Source organism: Ceratotherium simum, chromosome 9 (genome assembly GCF_057802395.1).
Source record: "Ceratotherium simum simum isolate JZ-2026a chromosome 9, ASM5780239v1, whole genome shotgun sequence".
NCBI classification, from domain to species: Eukaryota; Metazoa; Chordata; class Mammalia; order Perissodactyla; family Rhinocerotidae; genus Ceratotherium; species Ceratotherium simum.
Genome location: NC_141908.1, coordinates 34696060 through 34718300, shown reverse-complemented (window position 1 = coordinate 34718300; position 22241 = coordinate 34696060). Strand labels below are relative to the sequence as shown.

The 22241-nt window shown below is 38.6% G+C and overlaps 2 protein-coding genes across 11 annotated transcripts in view; one reads left to right on the top strand and one right to left on the bottom strand.

Moving 5' to 3' along the window:
- The window catches only part of ARL6IP6 (ARF like GTPase 6 interacting protein 6), a 38024-nt gene extending 31538 nt beyond the window's left edge, over positions 1–6486 (bottom strand). Inside the window, exons 1-2 of the mRNA XM_004423824.3 lie at positions 5994–6486; positions 4188–4241 (exon numbers count right to left, since the gene is read on the bottom strand). Of these exons, the coding sequence (XP_004423881.1) occupies positions 4188–4241; positions 5994–6393 (454 nt within the window). The 5' untranslated portion in view covers positions 6394–6486. The remainder of the gene's footprint in view (positions 1–4187; positions 4242–5993) is intronic.
- Positions 6487–6590: 104 nt separating this feature from the next.
- Positions 6591–22241, top strand: part of PRPF40A (pre-mRNA processing factor 40A) — a 59815-nt gene continuing 44164 nt past the window's right edge. For 2 of the 10 annotated variants that reach the window (XM_087435214.1, XM_014782417.2), the window contains exons 1-2: positions 7109–7803; positions 8925–9056. In XM_087435214.1, coding sequence (XP_087291340.1) covers positions 7402–7803; positions 8925–9056 — 534 coding nt within the window. In that variant the 5' untranslated portion in view covers positions 7109–7401. Of the gene's footprint in view, positions 6735–7085; positions 7804–8924; positions 9057–22241 lie in introns of those variants that run through there. The other 8 variants (XM_087435218.1, XM_014782419.2, XM_087435216.1 and 5 more) reach the window with 7 other exon arrangements.

Sequence of the window (22241 nt, the reverse complement as noted above, 5' to 3'; positions counted from 1 at the left end):
TGTGCTACAGAATAGGATAACTTATTTGTGAATTTTTTTTTTAATTTAATTTATTTATTTTTCCCCTAAAGCCCCAGTAGATAGTTGTATGTCATAGCTACACATCCTTCTAGTCGCTGTATGTGGGACGCGGCCTCAGCATGGCCAGAGAAGCAGTGCGTCGGTGTACGCCCAGGATCAGAACCCGGGCGGCCAGCAGCGGAGTGTGCGCACCCAACCGCTAAGCCATGGGGCCGGCCCTATTTGTGAATTTTTAAATGAAACACTTGAGCGACCCCACCCAGCTGCAGATAGCACTGTATCATTTCCTTAACAGACTGTGGGCTCAAATTAATGTTCATACATTCATTAAAAAGTTTAAGTTCACAGTTTCAACCATTTTTTCACTATAAAAAGAAAGTGAGTGAGTTGTTCTCAACTTGTGCCTTTCTAAGAGAATGGGTGACTTACCAACACACCCTTTGTCTCAGAACTTTTTACCATGTTTCTAATGTTCTGTATCATGAAATTATGACGGTAGACAGTCTCACTTATCGTTCTGCAGAAGACATAATTGATGAACTCTTCAAATGAGCTGGCTTCAACTTTGACTGAACTCAGTATATGTCAGTCATCTCTTCTCTGTAGATGTGCAGAAGCCTAGAAACATCTCAATCATAAAAGAGGAACTAAATGGGCAGCTCAAAAAGTAAAAAAGCCCTTGACATTGCAAGATGCTAGCAATCTGGTCCTACCCACAAGCGGGACTTAATGTTAACTATTAACTAATAGATATCAAGGAATGACAGGCACCCAAGATCAAGTTCAAAAGCTTTTTAGACACTGAAGGAACTCCATAAAGTCTCATTACAATTTCTGTATGGCACTATTTACATTTATATAAAAGTACTGCCCTACATTTAATTTGATGATAATAGTCTTAGATTAAGTATTTTCTCCTAAAGGCAATTCCTTCTTATGTATTTACTGCAGGTTTGCCTCAAATAAAAAGTCATTTTATTATACCCTATATTAAGACTAGGGGAAAAGATGCAAAAAATTGTAAATAGGACTGTGTGAAATGTGATAAAATACGGAAAAATGTGACAGATGCAAAAGCCAATGTGCAAAAATGAAACAACTCAATGTTGTATATAATTAGTGTAATCAATTTGGCCTGCGAATAACCTTAAGGAGAAGTAACTATAATAGGTTTCACAAGTTTTATTAAACTCCCTATAAAATAGGCTTACAGTAGGGGATGGTTTGCAGGACAATTATAAAATAAAAGCCCTAAGAACTCTGCAGTGTGATTTCTCCCAGGGGAGATGAGTTCCAAAACCAGCTGATATTATCAATCACACTTTCCCGGCTGGACCACCTCATTGGTAAAGAGGAACACTATGATAGCCTAATCCTATTAGCCATTAGGGTCAATTAACTCCTCAAATGCACTGATATTACGCTCATCATGAACCGTTTTTTTTTTTCAACTACAAGTAAGGCTTCTCATGAAGATTTCTTTCAGAATGACAAAATGACAAGAGAATGGCAGCATCCCAGCTCCTGTGGAAGTTAGGTTTTTTAACACACATTTGGGCTTATATATCGTTTCTTGTTAGTCTACCGTTAGTCAACTCTCAAGGACTTTACCCTTGAATAAATTTTTTTAAAAAATGAGATTCTGGGCCTGCAGAAGTATTTCTCAAACTGTGGTACGTTAGAATCACCTGGAAGATTCTTGGGACCCACCCTGGGCTAAAACAAAATCAACAGGTGCTTTTTAAAACAAAATCTAGGTAATTCTTACACATACCAAAATGAGAATCGCTGCTATAATCTGCTCTTACTGAGCTATGCCAACCTTGGATTAGGACTAAATTGCAATAAAAAAATTTGCAGTGTGCAATCTGTCTACTCTCACGGTAGAGCAGTTACTGTGCTCACATTATTTGTTTCTAAAAACCAACCTACTTTTAAAGAATTGAGGCAATTTGCAATAAAATTTAAACAGGAATCACTGAAATATAAAGATAACAACATATATGTACAATAATAATTATGCCAAAAAACAAAGGGTAAAAAACAACACAATCAAACATCACATTAGCTATGAGGTTCCTAGTAAACCACATGAAATACAGTGAAATACAACAAAATCATTATCACTGATAGAAGGCTGCATTCTACTTTTTCTGTCCATAATGGACGACTTCAACAACAGTTTTTATTAAACATTCTGGATTGTTCTTTTCTGTGAAAACTTTTATATCAATTGTAAAAAGGTAAGATATAATTTAACAGGCATTTCTTGGGGAGTAAGCTAATGTAGCAATCTTTCTTGATATCTAAGTTAACAAAATCAGGATTGATTTAGATGCAAGTCAAGGTTTGAGAGAACTGGCCTATCTTTTCAACCATCAGCTGTTGTAAGTGGACTATTCAGAGGCTAGTAGTCAATTCAAAACATTATTCAGTAAAGAGGTTAACTAGCATTTTTCTCCCCAACAGAATTCCAGCTTAGGCCAATGAAGGGCAAGTGTTACCTCAGTCACCTCAAACCTTTTAAGAGCTTAATCAACTCAATCACTGATTCTCTGAAACAAATTTTGAAGAATCTTATTCTCTTGCTAGAGAAGAGTATTCTCTATCACACGTTATAATGTATATTTGCTATAAATATAACTATGCTTACTTTAAAATTAATCCTCAGGAAACTGACTGAATAGTCCATTAGGTGATGCTGAATATATTCTCCATTTGACCAGTGGAGCATTAGTTCAAAATAAGGATCTTTGTTTTGCCATAACTACCGTTCAGTGGTTTTTTGCCATAAAGATACAGCGGTTTCTCCTCACTCCTGAGATTGTTCCCGAATCTTGAAAGTAAATTCATGTCACCAGCAAAGACTCAGATAATGATCTTCCTATTTGCTGTTATTGTATTAAGCATCTACAAAGTACACCTAAAAGCAATACCAGACTACTTAACTGGAAGTGGAAAAGGAAGCAGGGCAATGACAAAGCCCTATTATACGCCTTTTGATAACAAGCCATTCAAAAGCAGATAACAAATACCACTCATTCTTTTCATAAATGTGAAATCTTGCCAACTTTTAAATAGCAAGTTAGAATTCATGCCTACTTCATAAGATTTTGTTTCTACTACATCAAGAGTTGACAGATCAATAAATGCTATGAAAAACCTCATAATCTTGGTTGTTTTTTAAGGATGAAACAGTATAACTACATACACTAATAAAATGAGTAACTAAAAAGTACGTTTTCTCATGCAAGAAGTTGAGAAGAACGTAGACAAGTTTTCAAGGGATATCTAGCAAAGTAATTTGTGTGCAATTTGAAGACAAACGTTTCCCTTTGTGCAAAATCAGTCAGACAATACTTTGTATCATCATGAGGGCATTAGCCTTGAAGAGGTAGTCTACACAGTTTAGTTAAGACTGGGGGAAGGGGTGACATGCAAGATAGGATCTCAAACTTTTTTTCCCCAATTTAGAGCGATCAAGCAAATAATTATAGCAAATAGGAGTAAAATATGCCAGACAGGTAAAGTTCTGAACTCTTCTAAATCATTTTAACAGAGAAATAAATACAAGATAAATAACCCTTCAATTTTTCACTAGAAACCTGTAAACTACAGCATGCTACAGACAGTCTACAGAAAGTCTGACTCTTTCCTAGTCATCGTTAACCTGTGCAAGTATGCCTAATGCTTTTCAAATTTTTTTTTACAAAAGAAGTTGCTTTTAAACAGATTTGAACTTAAATTTCTCCTAAGGTCTACTTAAGATGTTATCTTCGCCAAGTCTGTGAGGAAGTGTTTTTGTTTGTTTTTAATTCCTGGGAAGAGGCGTAGGGAGACTATTCCAGAAGGTAATTAGAAAACGTTAAATATTCTCTGGGTCTTAGTCACCCACAGTTGTATTCAAAGTGTATTCCTAGTGTGTGTGGTATACCCACTCACACATCACATGCCATACATACATAAAAACAAAATCTAATAAAATTTACCACACACAGTAAGGTCTTTCAAGGTCTTTTCATTAGAAAGGTCTGAAAGATCAAGACTGAATCAAAAGCACAAGGGAATATATTAAGTATTTTATCTAAAATTTTGTAGAGTTTAAATACGATCTGGAAAAACAAAAGTGAGCTCAAAATCAAATCAAGTGACAATTAAGTCCATACCTAATAGCCCAGAGTCTACACCAGCTTCTTTCTTCAAATTCTCAGCATGTAATTCTGTAAATACAAAAAGGTGCTTGGGTAAAAAAGATGATTTTATAATTTGAAAAGTAGCTTAAAGGCTGGGAAGACATTGCAGAGTTGTGGAGAGTGCTTTGGAGTCAGCAACAACCAAGTTCAAATTCTGATTCCATTTACCAGCTATGTGACCTCCAGTGAGCAAATAAGACATCTATATGAGTCAACTGCCAGGTATATAAAACAGGAACGTTTACCTCCTAATGTTGCTGTGAAGACATTTTTTCTTTTTTGCTGAGGAAGATTTGCCCTGAGCTAACATCTGTTGCCAATCTTTCTGTTTTTTTTGCTTGAGAAAGAGTAAACCCTGAGCTAACATCTATGCCAATCTTCCTCCACTTCATATGTGGGTCGCCACCATAGCACGGCTGACAAGTGGTGTAGGTCTGCACCTGGGATCTGAACCCCTGAATCTGGGCCACTGAAGTGGAGCACGCCAAACTTAACCATTATGCCACCAGGCTGGCCCTTGTGAAGACATTTTATGTCATGCAAACTACAGCAGATACTAGGTTTTGAGTTCAGTTCCTTTCTCCATTCTCCAAAATAAGCAAGAATCCATGTCTTCTGCAATGGACTTCCACATACCAGGTTTTGTGACTTTATGATATAAAAGCAATCTCTCAGAGCAAAAGAGAAACTACCTATAAGATGAAACTCTTCTCAGAGGTGCAGTGAAAAAAAGAGGGGAGGGGACTGATAGGAATGAAACACTGGCACCCAAATATTTAACATTGACCGTTTACACCCAATGCCGTTTTATGAAAAGGTACAACTTGCACATTAACTTGCCAATCTGACTTCTGCATGAAAACCAAGCATTACCAAGCTGTTAGAAGCCTTCTGCAGCCCACTAGCAGCTTGGAAACAATGAGGAAAAATAAAAACTAGAGCTAAACAGACTAATGAAGTAAGAGTAATACTTCAGTGACAACGCGTTGGGTGCTTTTCACACAACAAACTAAGGCAGTTTTTTTTGTTTGAACTTTTCTTTTTCAATAACTTGGCCAAAATCACATACGAGTGACAAATGAGATTTAAACTCATGTGTCATTCTTTCTACAGTAATATAAAATACCCAGCCATACAATCCTTCTGTATAAGCTTTGGAAAACCTTTCAAGGCACATCTTTTCAGACACAGGAAAATAAAACTATTAATCAGAGAAAGGACAGACTACAGCTCCCACAATAGAGCTTTACCACTACACTAGGAGGGGAACCCAAAATGGAGAGGGGCTAATTATTTTACCTATAAAAATAGAAACTTGGGCTGAATGGAAATCCTTGTCCTCCAGGAATTCTGTGTGTACACAGGAATCAGACGATAGCACATCTTTAATCATCTGTCCGTTAAAATCTTTGAACATGTATAGCCTATTTTAATTATGTACACACTTTTCACCATCTCTTTTTAATGATGGTTATTCTCCTTAATTTTGCCAGTATTTCATCTCAAGTGTTCGCCGACTTTAAGATACTGTTTCTTCAAGAGTACCCATTATAACTAAGACTTTCTTACAATAGGTCTCCTGATGATGTACCAGGGCCTTCCACCTTTAAGAAAAGAGAAAGCAAAGGGGGAAGAGCCAAGAAAAGTGCTGATGAATACTTTAGGTGAAAGCGACTACCACCTCACCGGTCTTTGATGGGGAGGGGGGTGATGAAGGCGAGAGCCACGTCCAGGCTCAACTTTACTCTGGACAGCCTTTCAAGGCCGTAGCTACAATACCTTTTACGATCAGGTAGGTGATGGCCAGGAGGAAGGCGAGGAGGATGGCGAACAGCAGCGAACACAGAATTGAGAGGACCTGGACCGGCCACCGCCGAGCCTGGGCTCGGCCGCCCGCCACCGCCGAGAAGATGCCATTGCGCTTATCGGGCAGCACCGGGGACCCATCCCCGTCCGGCGGGAGCAGCGAGCCCTTTCTAGGCTCCGACGACGCCCCGGCCGAGAACTCCGCCCGCAGGTCGCGGGCCACTTGGTCGCATCCCTCCTCCTCGTCGACCTGACCCTCACCCCAACCGTCCCCCTGAGAGAACGCGGAAAACGCCGGCCGAGCGACTGGGAAAGGAGTGCCCAGCCGGCGGCGCAGGGGGACCGAGGTCCTCCCGCTCTCTAAAAACGACATGGCGGGAAAGACGATACGGCGCGCGGAGGTCGAGCGTCTCCCATCCGCCCCGCCCCGCGCTCGCACAGCCAATCAACGGCCGGGGCCCCCCACGGCCTCCACCACCCTGCCCTGGCGCGCAGGGGTGCGCAAGGGTGCGCGGTAGGGCGGGGAAGGTGCCATGAGGCCCGAAGAGAGACAGGGCGCCCCTGGGCCAGAGCTCGACCCCTTGGCAGTAGGAGGGAAGGAGAGCAGGAAAGCGCGCAGGGAGATGCGAGCCGAGGCCCAAGACAGCCGAGTCTCCTCTCCCTGCAGTGCTTCGTCCCGGCCAAAGACCTTCGCCACCGCCGCGTCACCTCCAGGCAAGCGCGCGTCCCGCCAGCCCCAAAGCCGCATCTTCCCGACGCCCGGTCCTAGCGCCTGGCCGTGCACCTGTGATTCACATTCCCAAACCTATTTGCTTTCTCCCTTCTTCCCGGCTACGCTCGCACTCTTTTCCGCTTTCCCTACTTAACGGCAGCTCACCGCCCGGCGCTCTCGCCTCGCCTTAACTGCCCACCCCACTTTCCCCTTCGCCTTGTCCTCCCCACCCCTGCCACAACTTCCCTCCACGCTGCTCGACACGCCTCCTGCTCCCGCTCCGCCCCGGCGCGCGCTCTCCGGCTGGTGCGTACGGAGCTCCAACCCTCACCTCGCAACCCCTCCTCTCTCGCCCTCCCCGCCCCCTCCCCTTCGCCTCGAGCACCGCACGCGCGCATCCGGCCCCGGCCACCGCTAACGCTAGAAGCTGCTTATCCTACCCCCACCCCACCCGACCCTACCCCTGGCGGCCTCAGGTTTGTGGGTCGTACGTAACTTGGGCGGGGGGTGAAGGTGGCAGGCCCCACGGCCCCACCCCATACGGGGTGAGGCAGTCTAAGCTCGGGAAGCTGGGACACGGTTGTCTTCCCTTCCCGGGGGGAAGTTGGTGGAGTTTTCCCGGCAGAGGACTCGGCGCAGAAACTTCCTCCGTCCCCTTCCCCCCCCTCCATGCAGGCGACGCCGAGTGAGGCTGAGGCTGGGGGCGAATCGCCGCAGAGCTGCGTGTCGGCAGCTCACTCTGATTGGACAGCGGGGAAGCCTGTCAGCTTATTGGCCCCGCTGATCCCGCCCCGTAGCGCGGGGCAGCCTTTAACCTTTGGCCCCAGCGGGCGCCAGCCACTCAGATCGCTTCTTGTTGGTATGTGTAGCGGCAGTGGCCGCCGGCGGAGCAGTCTGAGCCCGACGATGAGGCCGGGGACGGGAGCCGAGCGTGGAGGCCTCATGGTGAGTGAAATGGAGAGCCATCCTCCCTCGCGGGGTCCCGGGGACGGGGAGCGGAGATTGTCCGGCTCAAGCCTGTGCTCCAGCTCTTGGGTCTCTGCTGACGGCTTCCTGAGGAGACGGCCCTCGGTAAGGGATCGGTGGGGCAGGGGGAAAGCGGCACAATGAAAAACGGAGTCAGAGAGACAGGAAGCTTTAACCAAAAGGAGAAGAAGATAAGAGTGGACGAAGGAAGAGCTCGCGATGGTGGGATATGTTCCGAGGGAGAGAAATGGAGGGCGGGGATGCACAAAGGGAAGGATGTGGGACCCTGGAAGTTCCTAGCGGGCTTGGCCTAGACAGATGCGCGGTGTAGGTGCTGGGCCCTGGGCGGGTTGAGCGTCTTGGAGAGGTAGGCCCGAGTTAACAGGGAGGGGGAGGCGGAGACTTGATTCTGTAGACTTTAAGAGAGGCTGCCAAAATCTGTTTTCACCCGTAGTAGTGGTGTCTGCAGCGGAGGACAGCTGGGGGAATTGGCAGGGGATAATACCTGGTTTTAAGACCTGGAACAATGGACACACGAGTCAAGAAAGTAGTTGTCTTACAAAAGCGCATTAAAATGGGTAAATTAGTTGTTTGCTTTTAGTGTCTTTGAATGACAGACCTCAATCTTTGAAAAAAATTTTTTTGGCAAAAGTAATTTTACCTGTGTTACAGATTCTATTAGGAAATTGTGTTTATTTGTTAGGAGTGAAGTGTTTCTGGGTACCCATATTGTTGTGTTTTATAATACCAACTGTCATCTGAGTTAATTTGGTAAATTCAGAGTTTTAAAGTTTAGTAAAAGTTTAGAAATAAGTTTAATATGTAGCGTTATAAAATAACAGTAGGTGGCTATCTTCTGTCTGTGTGAAATAGGACAGAGTTGTGGTTTTTTACCGTAACGGTTTTTAAATTGGCTTTCACATATATTTCCTCCGAGCTTAGCAAGCAAGTTAGTAACTAAGTGTGCTTTAAAAATAAAAGCTACGATCTGCTGTCCACTAATGATTTTAATTTTTTCCATTTTGTTCTGCAATTTGGTCAGTTGCAAACCCATTATAAATATTAGTGTAGTGCAGTTTATTTAAGACGAGAAAGTATAAGCTAACCCAATAGTCGAATTACACAGCCTAATGTTATACCACTATACGTAACTGAGTTATGGGAATCAGATTTTTGAGAAGCATTTATTGTTATTTGCTAATTTTTAAATTGTCCCTGTTTTTCAGATGGGGCACCCTGGCATGCATTATACCCCAATGGGAATGCACCCTATGGGTCAGAGAGCCAATATGCCTCCTGTACCTCATGGAATGATGCCGCAAATGATGCCCCCTATGGGAGGGCCGCCAATGGGACAAGTAAGAATGTTTTTGTTTTATTTTGTATTTATTTGTTTATTTTTGCTTGTGGTATTATTGTGTCAAGATTTCAAAATCTGGGTCAATATTTGCAGCTGTTTAAGAATTAGTTTATGCCAAAATAATGTTTTCAAATAAGTCAAATGTTGAATGGTGACACTAACCAAATTTTGAATGTAATGAAAAGTCTTCTGTATAAAAGATTTACTTTCTACTGCAACAAAACTAAGAGGTTTTTTTTTTTTTTAAGTTAACAGTGTACATCTAGGCTTTTTAGTTTAAAGACTTTCTTTCCCCCAAGTATGTCAATTGATGTTAATGTTCTAAGAGTAAATATTATCTGATAGGTCAACATAATTTATGTCGGTGGACCATGTAAATGCATAGAATCGGAAAATAGTAATCGTTTAGGCATTTGGCTTAGAATGAATTTTATTCCTGAAATAGCTTCCTCTTGTGTGTATTCGCGCGCGAGTGTGGTGGGGGTGGAGGTGGGGAGGTTCTATTCTAATTTGATTCTTCATAGCACAGTGCCAAATAGGTAGTTCATTTTCCACTTACACTATTTTGTTTGTTTTTTTAAATGCTTATTGCTTCTGCACTCCTGCTTTTGAGCTGTCCCTTCCATCTCCAGCATAAATTGTAAACGGACATTTTGTAGGAGTGATTTGGATCAAAAGGTTTTAATGCTGACTCAGTGAATTCAGTAGAACTGAGTTCCTAGAGAAGCATCCGAGAAAGGTAACAGGTTCAGTTACCATGAATAATTTTATATCCCCTGTTAGGGTCTATAATAAGAGTATGCTTTGGTGGCTGAGTTCTTTCCATTTGAGTATCTCAATAAATCATCAAAAATTTAGGCTAACAAAATATTTTGGAAAGCCAGTCAATTAGGTATGATCTTTCTGCTAATTAATACTGTTTACTTTGATAATTGTTTAAGCCTTGATGGTTTAAGTTATTGGTAAAATTGTAGTGGAGAAAGGAGCTTGCTCTGTCTCTCTCTTTACTTAACCTTAAGAGTAGACGGGCTTAATGTCAAGTGGTTTTCTTCCTTATAATATAGCCCTTAATTTTGTGTAAAAATCTTTATTTGAAGGCACCAGGCCCAAAAGATTCTGCCTGTAGCAGTTCTTTAAATAAAAGAACCATTTATTCTGTTACTCTAGAATATCACAAGTTTTACAACTCCCTAGGTGATGGAGAAACAACTCTGATTCCTCTTCTGTTTCTTTCCATCTCTAAGCAGCAAGGAGCTCTTCTTGTTTTCTTAGTAGAGCTGCTCTAACTAGATAATGAGCTTTAAAAAATATTTATTCTTTAAATGCTCTGGTTCTTATTTAAAATTAGTTTCTTTCCACAGAAAGATAAAATAAAACAATTTGCTACTGCCAGATGCTTCTCTCTTTTCTGGGGCCTTCTGTTTCCATTGGGCCAATCAAGGTAAGTTTTGCAAGGGATGACCTGCTTACCCTTGCTGTAATGGTGCTATTGCACTACCAAAACCAAGATACCAGCTAGTCATTTCTAGTAAAATGCAGATTTCATTTTTTTTTTTTTTTTAAGTACTTTCATGTATCTCATTGACATAAGCTGGTCACAGTTTGCTTTATGGCCCTTTCTCCTTAGCAATATCAGTGACCATCTTCCTAGTAAGGTTGCTTGCTACCTGGTATACATCCATTCAGATACTCAGAATTTTACCTTGTGGTTTTATTCTACTTTTTTTCTTAGGCCAGTATATGCCATGTGCCTCTAAGTGTACCTGACTTTTAGATGTTTAGAAGTCTGTCTCTCCCTTTTGGCTCCTGTTAGGATAATAAATGAATGTCTTCAGAGTTCAGCTGTGGGGGTCCCAAGAGAATCCTCCTTGTTTTTTTCTTAAAATTAGATTATTCCTTTTTTTTCTTCTTAACATCTAACTAGCAAATATGGGGCCTAAAACTAATTCTTATTTTAGCTTTAATAACAGACTGGGAGGGCATGGATAATTTAAATGCTCAAGTAATCCAGAAATCTAATTTAAAGTCCTGTAAACAACTACTTTAAAAATAAAAGTTGATAATTAGTAAAATTGATCCTTTTTTCTGCATCATTTCTTCTGTCTACCCACTCTGGGAAGTATTAATGAGCAGTAAGTGGTCAGAAGATGAGAAGAAGCAGGGTGCCTGTATATAGTTCACTGCAGTGACATAAAGTTGGTAGGGTTCTACCATCCAATTTTAAAAAGTTAATCACATTCTTTAGATTTTGGGACTGAAAGTTATGGAACGTTCATGTATGTTGCCTAATTCACATTAAGATCTCATTCTGGGACCAGCTGAAGGCTAGAATTAGTGGCAGTCCTACTTGCTAAATGATTGTGGTCTTTGTAATGTTACTGAACATGATGAAATTCTAAAACTTCTTTGTAAAATAATATGCAGGCTGGGCAGGATAACAGTCTACAGAAGCCAGAGTTCATAATTTTTCAAATACAGCAAGTTATTTAGATTAAAGAAGTAGCGTATTTGTTTTTATTTTATTTTATTTTTAATTCATGAGATAACCTAGAATGCCCTTTATAGAATTCAGGCTGAATCTATTAGTAGTAATAAATATTTGGAAATTATCAAATGGAGCTTAATATTTCTTTCATGTTTATTTCAATAATCTGTCCTGTAGGTTAAAGTTGCCTCTTTATTACTGTACATTAACTTCATATGGGAAAGTTGTGCTTCTACTTTTACGGAATTATAGGATCTTACAGCTGGAAGAGACCTGACAAGTTGTATAAACTTTAAATAATATGTGAGTTAAATAATGATTTATCACTGGTTAAAAAAACCATGTTAATAAAGTAATTTTCCTGCTTGGTGGCAATACTAAAAAATTTCCAGTAGACGTTTGCATTAAGATACAGTTATGTGTGAGGCCATTCTTTCTCCATATCTGTAGTAAATAATGTTTTGCCTTTAAAATGTTTTCATGTCTTATTCTTTTGTTGTCTTTTCTACACAAAGGACATGCAAGTTCTGCCCTCTTTACCACAGATGATTTTGCCTTTACTTAAGCCCAGGAGAGTCCTCCTAGCTGGCTCTTTTTTTCTTTAATTTTTCTCTTCTTTTAATGAGAAGAGTGGAGTACAAGACTTAAGGTCCCTTTCAGCTCTAATAGCCTATGATTCAGTTCAGATCATTTGTTAAGAGTAGGCAATATGTATATGAGATTTTATGGGTTGACATGGAAATAAAGAAAAAAATTTCTTCTGCTGTTGCCTCCCTAATTCTAATTATTCAGTGCTTTTTTTTTGTCTTTAATAAACTGATAAATGAATAATTGCTTTCTAGAAGGAGTTTGATTTTTCTTGTTCTTATACTGAGTAAGGCAGGCTTTAACGGATCTTATTTTATTTCTATTTCTGCTGCTGTCTGAGCCCAAGTCGCTATACTTCCATGCCTAGGATACTCTTAACAACTTGTGAGCTAGTTTTCTTGCTTCAAGCCTGCCCCTCCCGAAGTTCTCTTAGGTTTCAGCATGTCATCTCCTTGCCCAAGAACCTCCAGTGTTTTTCTATGCCTATGGCATAATGTCTGAGTTCCACAGCCTAACTTGCAAGGATCTCCCATAGCAAAATTCAAAGCACTATTCTGAGCTGCATGTCTTCACATTCCGTAGTTTGAACCCAGGCTAGTCTTTTCATGGTATCTTGAGTGATTGTATTAGTTCATGACCCAGCTTATGCTGCTGTTCTTGCCTTCCTGCCCCTAGCTCACTACCACCATGAACTTTCCTTTACTTACCTAAGTTCTACTGTTTCAAGTCCTGCCTTCTCCAGGAGGTCCTCAGCAATAACTTTGCCCAGCATATACCTTCCCTTCAAATTATTAAAATAAAATGCTATGTAATCTGCTGGTAACTCTTACTGTTTCAGTTATTTGGGCACTTAGTGACTTGTTTTATGGTTTATTTGCTTTGTCTTCCCAAGATGTAATAGATTGTAAGCTCTTAGAGGGCAGGGGCTATATTCTGTGCTTTTTTAAGAAGTCTATAGGTGCTGAGCACAGTTCTTGGCACATTATGGGTGCTCAGTAAAATACTTGTTGAATGAATGAAATACACACATATTCTTTCCTACAATAAAGCCAGGAAGTCAGTGGATGTTACATGTGACTGTTTTCAGTGGTTACTTGTGACTTTATACATTGTTATGACTTATTTGTTTTTAGTGTCTGCCTCTTTACTGTTCCTTTTTCGTTTGACAGAAATGGAAGATAAGTAAGATGAAATGAATAAGTTATTTTTGTTTGAATAAAACAAATATTATTTTCCATTTATTTTAAGTACAGACAGATGTATTTCTATCTGTATGACTTTCTTGATGATCATCTCTTTAAGAAGTTTTACCACAGATTTTTCCATACCCTAGGGAAAATGATGATTTGAAATATATGCCTTCCAGAGAAATCCAAAGTGTTGGTATCTTGTATTTATCTGACTGATTTGACAGACTGATCTGTTGCCATTGCTTTTGAATTACCCTTACTTTCAAGTATTTACAGAATCCATCCCATTGTATTGGACATTAGCCAGTGATAAAAAGGACTTTTTTTTAGGTTATCTGCTCATAATTCTTGAAACTAGGTAATTGTGTGCGTTTACATTACCAGGCAGGAACTTTTTTAAAAATAGATTGACCCAGACCTAATATGTTTGTATAACTTTTGGGTTGTGTGTATAGTTAAATTTTGATTGGTTTTACTAATGATACTATAAGTTTCGTTATCTTTAGGTAGCAATTCATTTAAATATGAGCTCATCGATTCAAAAACTTTAGCTAGTGTAGTGTTTTTTAGTGTGAGAAGTGTTTAGAGAGATCTAAGAAGACCATGTAAGTTTGGAAGAATGAACTGTCGTCCCTCCCCCCCGCTTTGAGATTCACAGGGCAGAATATTTTATAAAGATTCTGAGAAGTCTTGGAAAAGCCTTTTAAAACTGTTTTGATTCAGTATTTCTTTGTTTTATTTGACCAGCTTCCCCTACCCCACTTCCCCGGTCTCCCTAACCCCCCTGTTATCTGTTTATTTTGCTTTGTCTAGCATGTTGCGTTGAATTAACATTGCACAGAATTAGCGTTTTGTGAGAAGTGCTGAATTGGGTCCACTTAACCATTTAGTCTGCTCTTTAGGAGAAAAAACAGCATCGAAATGAGTTAGTACACACAGGTTAACCTGTTGATTTTTAATTGGGTTTGTTAGAGATGTTGATGACATGACTTTCAATCATTGTGAGTGGTATATCAGTAGATAGTAAAGATTTGGTACCTGTGTATATCCCATAGCTGTGTACTAGAGTTTTTTGTTTGTTTTTTACATAGAGAAATAATAAGTCTAAGTTGTGAAGGTTTATAAGTAAGGGCGAGTAGATTACTGTCTCATGTAGAAGTTGTTGTTAGTCCTTCATTCTTATATCCTTTTTCCATACCCTCATATTTCTTTTAATCAATAGACATTTAAGTCTCTTGACTGTGGTGTTAGTATAAAAATGAATGATGTATACACCCTGCACTCAAGGAACTTACAGGCATTCCTCAGATGCCTGGCTGAACTGTCTTTTGTCATCGTCTCACTGGTGGTGTCATGATACTTGTAGACAGTGGGAAATTTAGTGGAGATGAATCTTCTGTATTTGTTTTCTTTCTCTCTCTAGTCAAGTAGTCATACATTTCTTCTGTTTATTAAAAAAAAGAAAGCTAGTTGTAGTTATTGATTACTAAAGATGTGATATTTTGCATGAGGGGCTTGAAAGAAAAGCTCCTTCTAACTGCTTCTTCCTTGGTACACTGCACTCAAAGTGGAAATCTGAGTCTTCTCCAAATCTGAGTGAGGCTGTTAGCCATGTCTCTTAAAGGACTAAACATGCCAGCAAGTAGGATTGGTCTGAGTTGAAATATAGTTTGCTTTACCTTAGGCTTTGAAAAAAATTTTTTTTAATTGAGGTCACATTGGTTTATAAGAGTGTTTAAATTTCAGGTGTACATCATTATATTTCATATTTTGGCTTCTGTATAGACTGCATCATGTTCACCACCAAAAGTCTAGTTTCCTTCCATCACAGAACACATATGCCCGTTTACCCCTTTCACCCTCCCCCCACCCCCTGCCCCTCTGGTAACCACAAATCTGTTCTCCTTATATATATGTTTATCTTCCACATATGAGTAAAATCATACAGTATTTGTCTTTCTCTGTCTGACTTATTTGTTGCTTAAGGTAATATCCTCAAGATCCATCCATGTTGTCACAAATGGCATGGTTTCACTTTTTTTTGGCTGAGTAGTATTCCATTGTGTGTGTGTGTGTGTGTGTGTGTGTACACACCACATCTTCTTTATCCATTCATCCGTTGATGGGCACTTAGGTTGCTTCCAAGTCTTGGCTATTGCGAATAACGCCGCAATGAACATAGGGGTGCATATATCTTTTCCAGTTAGTGTTTGCATGTTCTTTGGATAAATACCCAGAAGTGGAATAGCTGGATCATATGGTAGTTCTATTTGTAATTTTTTGAGAAGTCTCCATACTGTTTTCCATAGTGGCTGCACCAGTTTGCATTCCCACCAGCAGTATATGAGGGTTCCCTTTCTCTACATCCTCTCTGACACTCATTTCTCATCTTTTTAGTAATAGTCATTCTGACAGGTGTGAGGTGATATCTCATTGTGGTTTTGATTTGCATTTCCCTAGTAATTAGTGATGTTGAACATCTTTTCATGTGCCTGTTGGCCATCTGTAAATCTTCTTTGGAAAAATGTCTGTTCATATGCTCTGCTCATTTTTTGATCTGGCTGTTCGTTTTTTGGTTGTTGAATTGTGTGAGGTCTTTATTGTTTTTTTTTAAACAAAGTTCTCATCTCGTTTATCTTAGACTTTTTTATCAAAATTCTGTTTATAATACAAATGTAATCTTACTCATTAGGTCCTGATCTTCTGTTTGGGCTAAGTCTTTTTAAATTACCTTTTGATTAATAAATGAGCAATAAGTTCCTGTTTGAAAACACGGGTTTGGTATAGTTTCTTTGGCCATGTGGTATCAGGAAAGTTGTTACTTCTCCGAAAGGTGATTTTCCGTAATTTCAAGGTCATTGTGTGTTTATGAGCATATATTTGTTAAATACAATAGAAGATTACCCTCTCTCGCCTTTATGCAGAAATAAGGACTGGTCGTAAAGTTGTCTACTGCAAGCGCTTGTGTTTCTGCTCTGTGTAACTATCCTTTGCACCAGTAATACATACATAAGTGAGACATGCTCTGTGTCCTAAAGGTGCCCACAATTGAGAAGAAACTAAAAATAAAGTTTCATATAGACAAATATATAACGATTTAGCTAAATATAATACTAAATCTAGTTTAAAAGACTTGGGGAAGAGGATAGTAATAGTCTTGTGTTCCTCTCTGCTTACGTCCTAGAGGGCTTGTGTACAAGAGAAGACTTAGACAGCCTTTTAGAGTAAGTTTTAAAGTTTTTAATTCTGTATGACTTGAGACACCACAATTTGTGTTTGTATCTCCAGTATATTTAGAGCTTTTTAAAAATAAAATGATACAGTTCATTTTCATTCAGCTCTGTTTCTGAGTTTTTGTGTCACCTATCCATACCTGGTGGTTTTGTCTTTATATTTTCTGCACCCTCATTTAAGAAGTTAGTTTCAAGTTTAGTAAGAGACAGTGGGCTAAGTGACACTAAATAATTTAAACTACTTCCTTGCCCTTTTTCACCTTTTTTTTTTTTTTTTTAAGGTTTCAGGGAATAGGATTATGATATCTAATCTGTGTTAGAAAGAATTATGATTCTATCACCATGTTTGTATATAACTTTGTAAGATTCATACACCCTATTGAATTTGATCCTCCTGACTCTGGAAAGTGGGTTGGCTAGGTGAATGTGCAATTTTTAGATGGGAATAGTTAGGCCCAGAGAATTAAGTGAATTATACAGTGGCATTGCAGAGCCATCACTAAATGTGATGCTTAATCTGGGATTGACTTCTTATTACATGTGTTGATTCCTACTGAAGCTGATGGTTTTACAGTATTTACTAGATGCCTTTAAAGAACTGAAGTGCCTACCTGACTGATAGGTAGGGAATAAAGGAGAGAAGGAGCAATATAAGAGATACTTTCATTATAGTAGTTGAAGGAGGGCAATGGTAATAAAACAGCTGTCATTTATTGAGCACTGTTCTAAGTGCCTTCTGTGTATTATCCCATTTGAACCCTACACAATCCTATCAGATGAATACTATTTTTCTCCATGTTACAGGTGAGGAAATTGAGGCCCAGATAGGTTAAGTAAATTAGCCCAAGATCACACAGCTGGGAAGTGGCCAAGCTGGAATAGAAATTCTGGCAGTCTGACTCTAGAGTGTACTTAATAGCTGTACTAGGCTACTTCCCTGTATAGGAATTAAGCTAACCTTCTTAGAATCTGAAGGAATAGTGTATACTTCAGCAATTCTAAACTCTCCAGGTTGAGAGAATTTAGCAAACTAAATTTTGAATACTGGCAATTGGCTTATTAAATGGTAAGGTTCTATTCTATGTGGTAACAGTTTGTGCAGATATTGTCTATTTTTTATCTAAACATTATATTAGAAAATGACAAATGTCTTGAATTTATGTATAACTCTAGATGTAGAGGAAGTAAGGTTAAATGATTGTCCCAAAATGTAACCACTTATTTTGAGTTGCTGAGGATATACTTTAAACAGGTATTTCTATTTATTTCCAATTGAATGAATAGTTATATTCAAAGATGTAGTTTTTGCATTTATTCAAAGAATAATTTTTTGCATTCATATGTTTTTTCGTAAGGTAAGTTAGTGGTGTAGGAGATAGTTGTTTTTAAATACTGTACTTAATTGCCTCTGTGGAGTGTATTTATCTTGTTGAATTTGACTTGAGCACGTTTAAAAGGAACCAAGTAAAAAGGCAAGAATCAAACTTTTTAGATAATCTGCAACTGCAGGTATGCAGCAAGTGTGGTTTTTAAATCAACCAAATTTTAAGTTAATATTTAGACAAAAGATAGCTTGTATGATTTCTTTCCAGCAGGAAAAACTTCAGGAAATAATTATGAAGAAAAGAACTTTTGAAGCACCCACGTGAAGATGTTCACTTTTGTTTTCATATCATAATAAAATTGGGCTAATTTAGTTTAGTTTACATTTTGTACAACTAATTTGCTGTAGCTTTGATACAATTGCTTTTATTACTGTACCTTTTATTTTAATTTTTAAAATACCCAGAGTGATTCATGAAGCATGCTTGTTTTTATCTAACATTAGAAATTTTCCAAACTGGGATGCTGAGAATGACTGAGCAGATTGTGTGGTGCTCCCTAGTTTTTTTTTCTTCTTCACAGTGGTGATTCTTCTGAGAGCATCTCGATAATTGGTTTAACCTTTATCATTAAAAGAATAGAAGATTGTTTATATAGTATATATATACAAATGTTTCGCCAGTTATAAATGAAGTATATCAGAAAGCATATCTGAGTTATTTTTTGTTTTTAAAAAACAAGGTGACGGGCCGGCCCCGTGGCTTAGTGGTTAAGTGCATGCACTCCGCTACCGGCAGCCCGGGTTCGGATCCCAGGCACGCACCGATGCACCGCTTCTCCGGCCATGCTGAGGCCGCGTCCCACATACGGCAACTAGAAGGATGTGCAACTATGACACACAACTATGTACTGGGGCTTTGGGGGGAGAAAAAAGGAGGAGGATTGGCAATAGATGTTAGCTCAGAGCCAGTCTTCCTCAGCAAAAAGAGGAGGATTAGCATGGATGTTAGGTCAGGGCTGATCTTCCTCACAAAAAATAAAAAGAAAAAGAAAACAAGGTGCCAAAGTGTCCATAAAATTCAGATGTTTAATATTTTAGACAATTTAGCTTACATCTTACATATGTTTTCATCCTTCCTATTCTCTCTCTGTCTCCTAACAACTAAAAATTCTTAATAATGGCACTTAATATATTTCCCAAAGTAGCTTAAATGGAAGTTTGTGAAGCTCCACACGGTTGTGATTTTATAGTGCGGTTCACATTAATCTTAAATGAACTACCACTTTGTAGCCTTAAGAAAGGTCTGGCTTATGAAATTGTTGTGGCCTTATTATTGAAACTACGTTAAGAGTTTTTCCCTTTAGCCATTTTGAACTAACATTCCATTTTCATTGAACTTAAGATGTCATCAGTGGTGAGACACTCTACATTATGTGCCCTAAGAGTGGGAAAAAAAAACCTAAAATGAGAAGTTGAAAATACTCTTCACATAAAGCTGGAACCACCAAAGTGTTAGTCCCTCCGTGTGAATCAAGAAGTAAACCTACCATGCAAAAAGAGACAGTAAAGTAACTTGAATGTCTCAACTTTGATTATTGGACAGAGGGAGGGAAAAATCACTTCTGAGGGTATGAACCACAAGCCAATTCTCATAAGCTTGCAGTCTGAATTCCCATTATCAGTGTGGTATTAAAACAGAAAAGTAATAATTAGAAAATTTTAATGGTCTTAGATTAATGGTGCTGCATAAGTCAACACAAATTCTCTGAAGGAATTCAGCTTCAGTCAGATGCGTTGAAACATGCATCTCTATATTATGTGTATCCTAGAATTAATGAAAAACAGAAATCATAACATTTCCACAAAGTAGATTCTTCAGGTTTTGGTAAACAGGCTTTTCTATAATGCTCAGGCCTCTGGGAAAAGCTCATAATTTGTCAAATCTTGCAGTAGCTTTTCATAAGAAACATGATATTTTGCATATTTATATTTTTGTCCTTTGGTTTCATGTTAATAACATTACAGTTTTGGTTTAAAATTATATTAATGATCTGTTTACTTTTAGATATTCATACATAATTCATACATAATTTAAGAATCTTGCTAATGTTTGTCAGGTTGAACAAGCTTAACTAGTTGCTGCCCCTCAGAATTTACAAAGATAATGAGGGAGAATTTAGCTTTTTATTTGACATTAACTCTCATTTTGTAACCAATACCATGAGTTCTCGTCAAAGGCAAATTTTTGAGATATTTTAAAATTTGAATTGTAGGAAGAGGAAGAATTGAGAGAACTCTGTCTGAGAGAACTCTAATTCTGTTTAATGATTTTCAGATATTGTTTGCTGTGTGTGTCTCATAAGTCATATAAGTGTTTAATAAACTTTAGTTATGTGGATGTTTTTTTGTGCTTTGTGTTTTTGTGTGTGTGTGTGTGTGTGTATGAGGAAGATCAGCCCTGAGCTAACATCTGCCAATCTTCCTCTTTTTGCCCTGGGCTAACATCTGTGCCCATCTTCTTCCACGTCATATGGGATGCTGCCACAGCATGGCTTAACAAGCGGTGGGTCGGTGCACGCCCGGGATCTGAACCAGCAAACCCCGGACAGCCGTAGCGGAGTGCCTGCGCTTAACCGCTTGCGCCGCTGAGCCAGCCGCTGTGCTTTGTGTTTTAAATGGGATTTCATCCCTGTGTGTCTTATGAAGTCAGAGTATTTCAGTTTGAAATTACATTCATATGTACAGCTACCGTGTGGAAATGTTCTCTTGCATGATGGAGATTTTACCTCAGTTTTTTTAATGTCTAATTCTTATGAGAAAATACTTTGATTCGTTTTTCTCTTAGTTTTCAAAATTTAGTTTCTCAATTTGGCTTAGCATTCTAGCTTTTGAATATGTTACTAGCTTTTGATTTTATATACAAACCATTTTAAAAAGCAAGCTGTTTCTCTCTGTTGCCCAGCATACTTCTCCCCCATAGTCAGTTACTTAGTACTTAAAGAATTCACACCTACTTTGCTATTAGCCTAAAGCAAAATTAATTGTGAGGGTATAATTAGTGGGGGTAGGGGGAGAGGTTACAAGCTTAGTTCTCATTTGATTGCTCTGTTTTTTTCCCCTTTATGTGTAAATTATTTCTCTAATTCCATAATTTTTTTTTTACTATTATTTGATTGTATATTCCCAGTTCTAATCACGCATTTTCTGTCCAGTTCTTGTTTAGTGATATTTAAACAATTTACTGAATGATTTGAGGAACAGAAAAACTTTTTTTGTTGTTTTTTAATCCATTAATATCATGCTACTTCATTTTAATGTACTTTACCTTGGTTTAGCTTCATGAGTTGACTTTCATAAGGAATAAAATTCAGTGTGCGAGTGTTCTAATCTATGTCTCTATTGACTGATAACGCTTATTTCTTTCTTGTTGTTTCTATTTCTCAGATTGTTCCTTTAATTTGAAACTGTTGAATAACTGGTTACCTTGTTCCTAGTACCTATGGTGGTTGTATATAATTTTTATCCCCCTCCATGTTTTCCTTAGATTTGTTCATATTAAAATGAAAATTATAAGGTGGGATTATACTACTGATATAGATCAGCATTTGGTCAAAATCCTTTGGAAATGTATGTTAATCTTCATTTTTATTCATACCTTGGGCAAAGATTAATTCATAGATTTAAATTGCAGTCATTGGTAGACAAGATTAAGCTCCCAAGTAATATTTGGTTTTTTTACATATTCATGTATGTGCTTTATTAAGGTTTTTCTTTACAAGAGAGGGCATAGATGATTTGTGTTTGAAGAGAGTGTTTTTTATGTACTTTTTTGTCACTGAATTTTAAGCACGTTTGATCTAGAATTTTAAAAAGGACCAGATCGGTATAAAAGTTGGCTTAATGCAGATACTAAAAATCAAAGGTGAGAGATACTGAAAAAATATGGGTCTTACTCCAAAGAAGGGAGACAAACATGAGTGTTAAGTTAAAATTAAAAGGAAATTAATATTCTTAAATTTAGGTCATGGGCCGGCCCCGTGGCTTAGCGGTTAAGTGCGTGTGCTCTGCTGCTGGCGGCCGGTGTTCGGATCCCAGGCGCGCACCGACGCACTGCTTCTCCGGCCATGCTGAGGCGGCGTCCCACATACAGCAACTAGAAGGATGTGCAACTATGACATACAACTATCTACTGGGGCTTTGGGGGAAAAAAATAAATAAATAAAGTTATAAAAAAAAAAAATTTAGGTCAGAACATAATTGTCTAAACTTTTAAATTTATTAAAAAATTTTTGACTGTACATATAAATTATGACATAAGTATTAAAATAGATCATTGATAAAATACTTCATTCATTCAACAAGC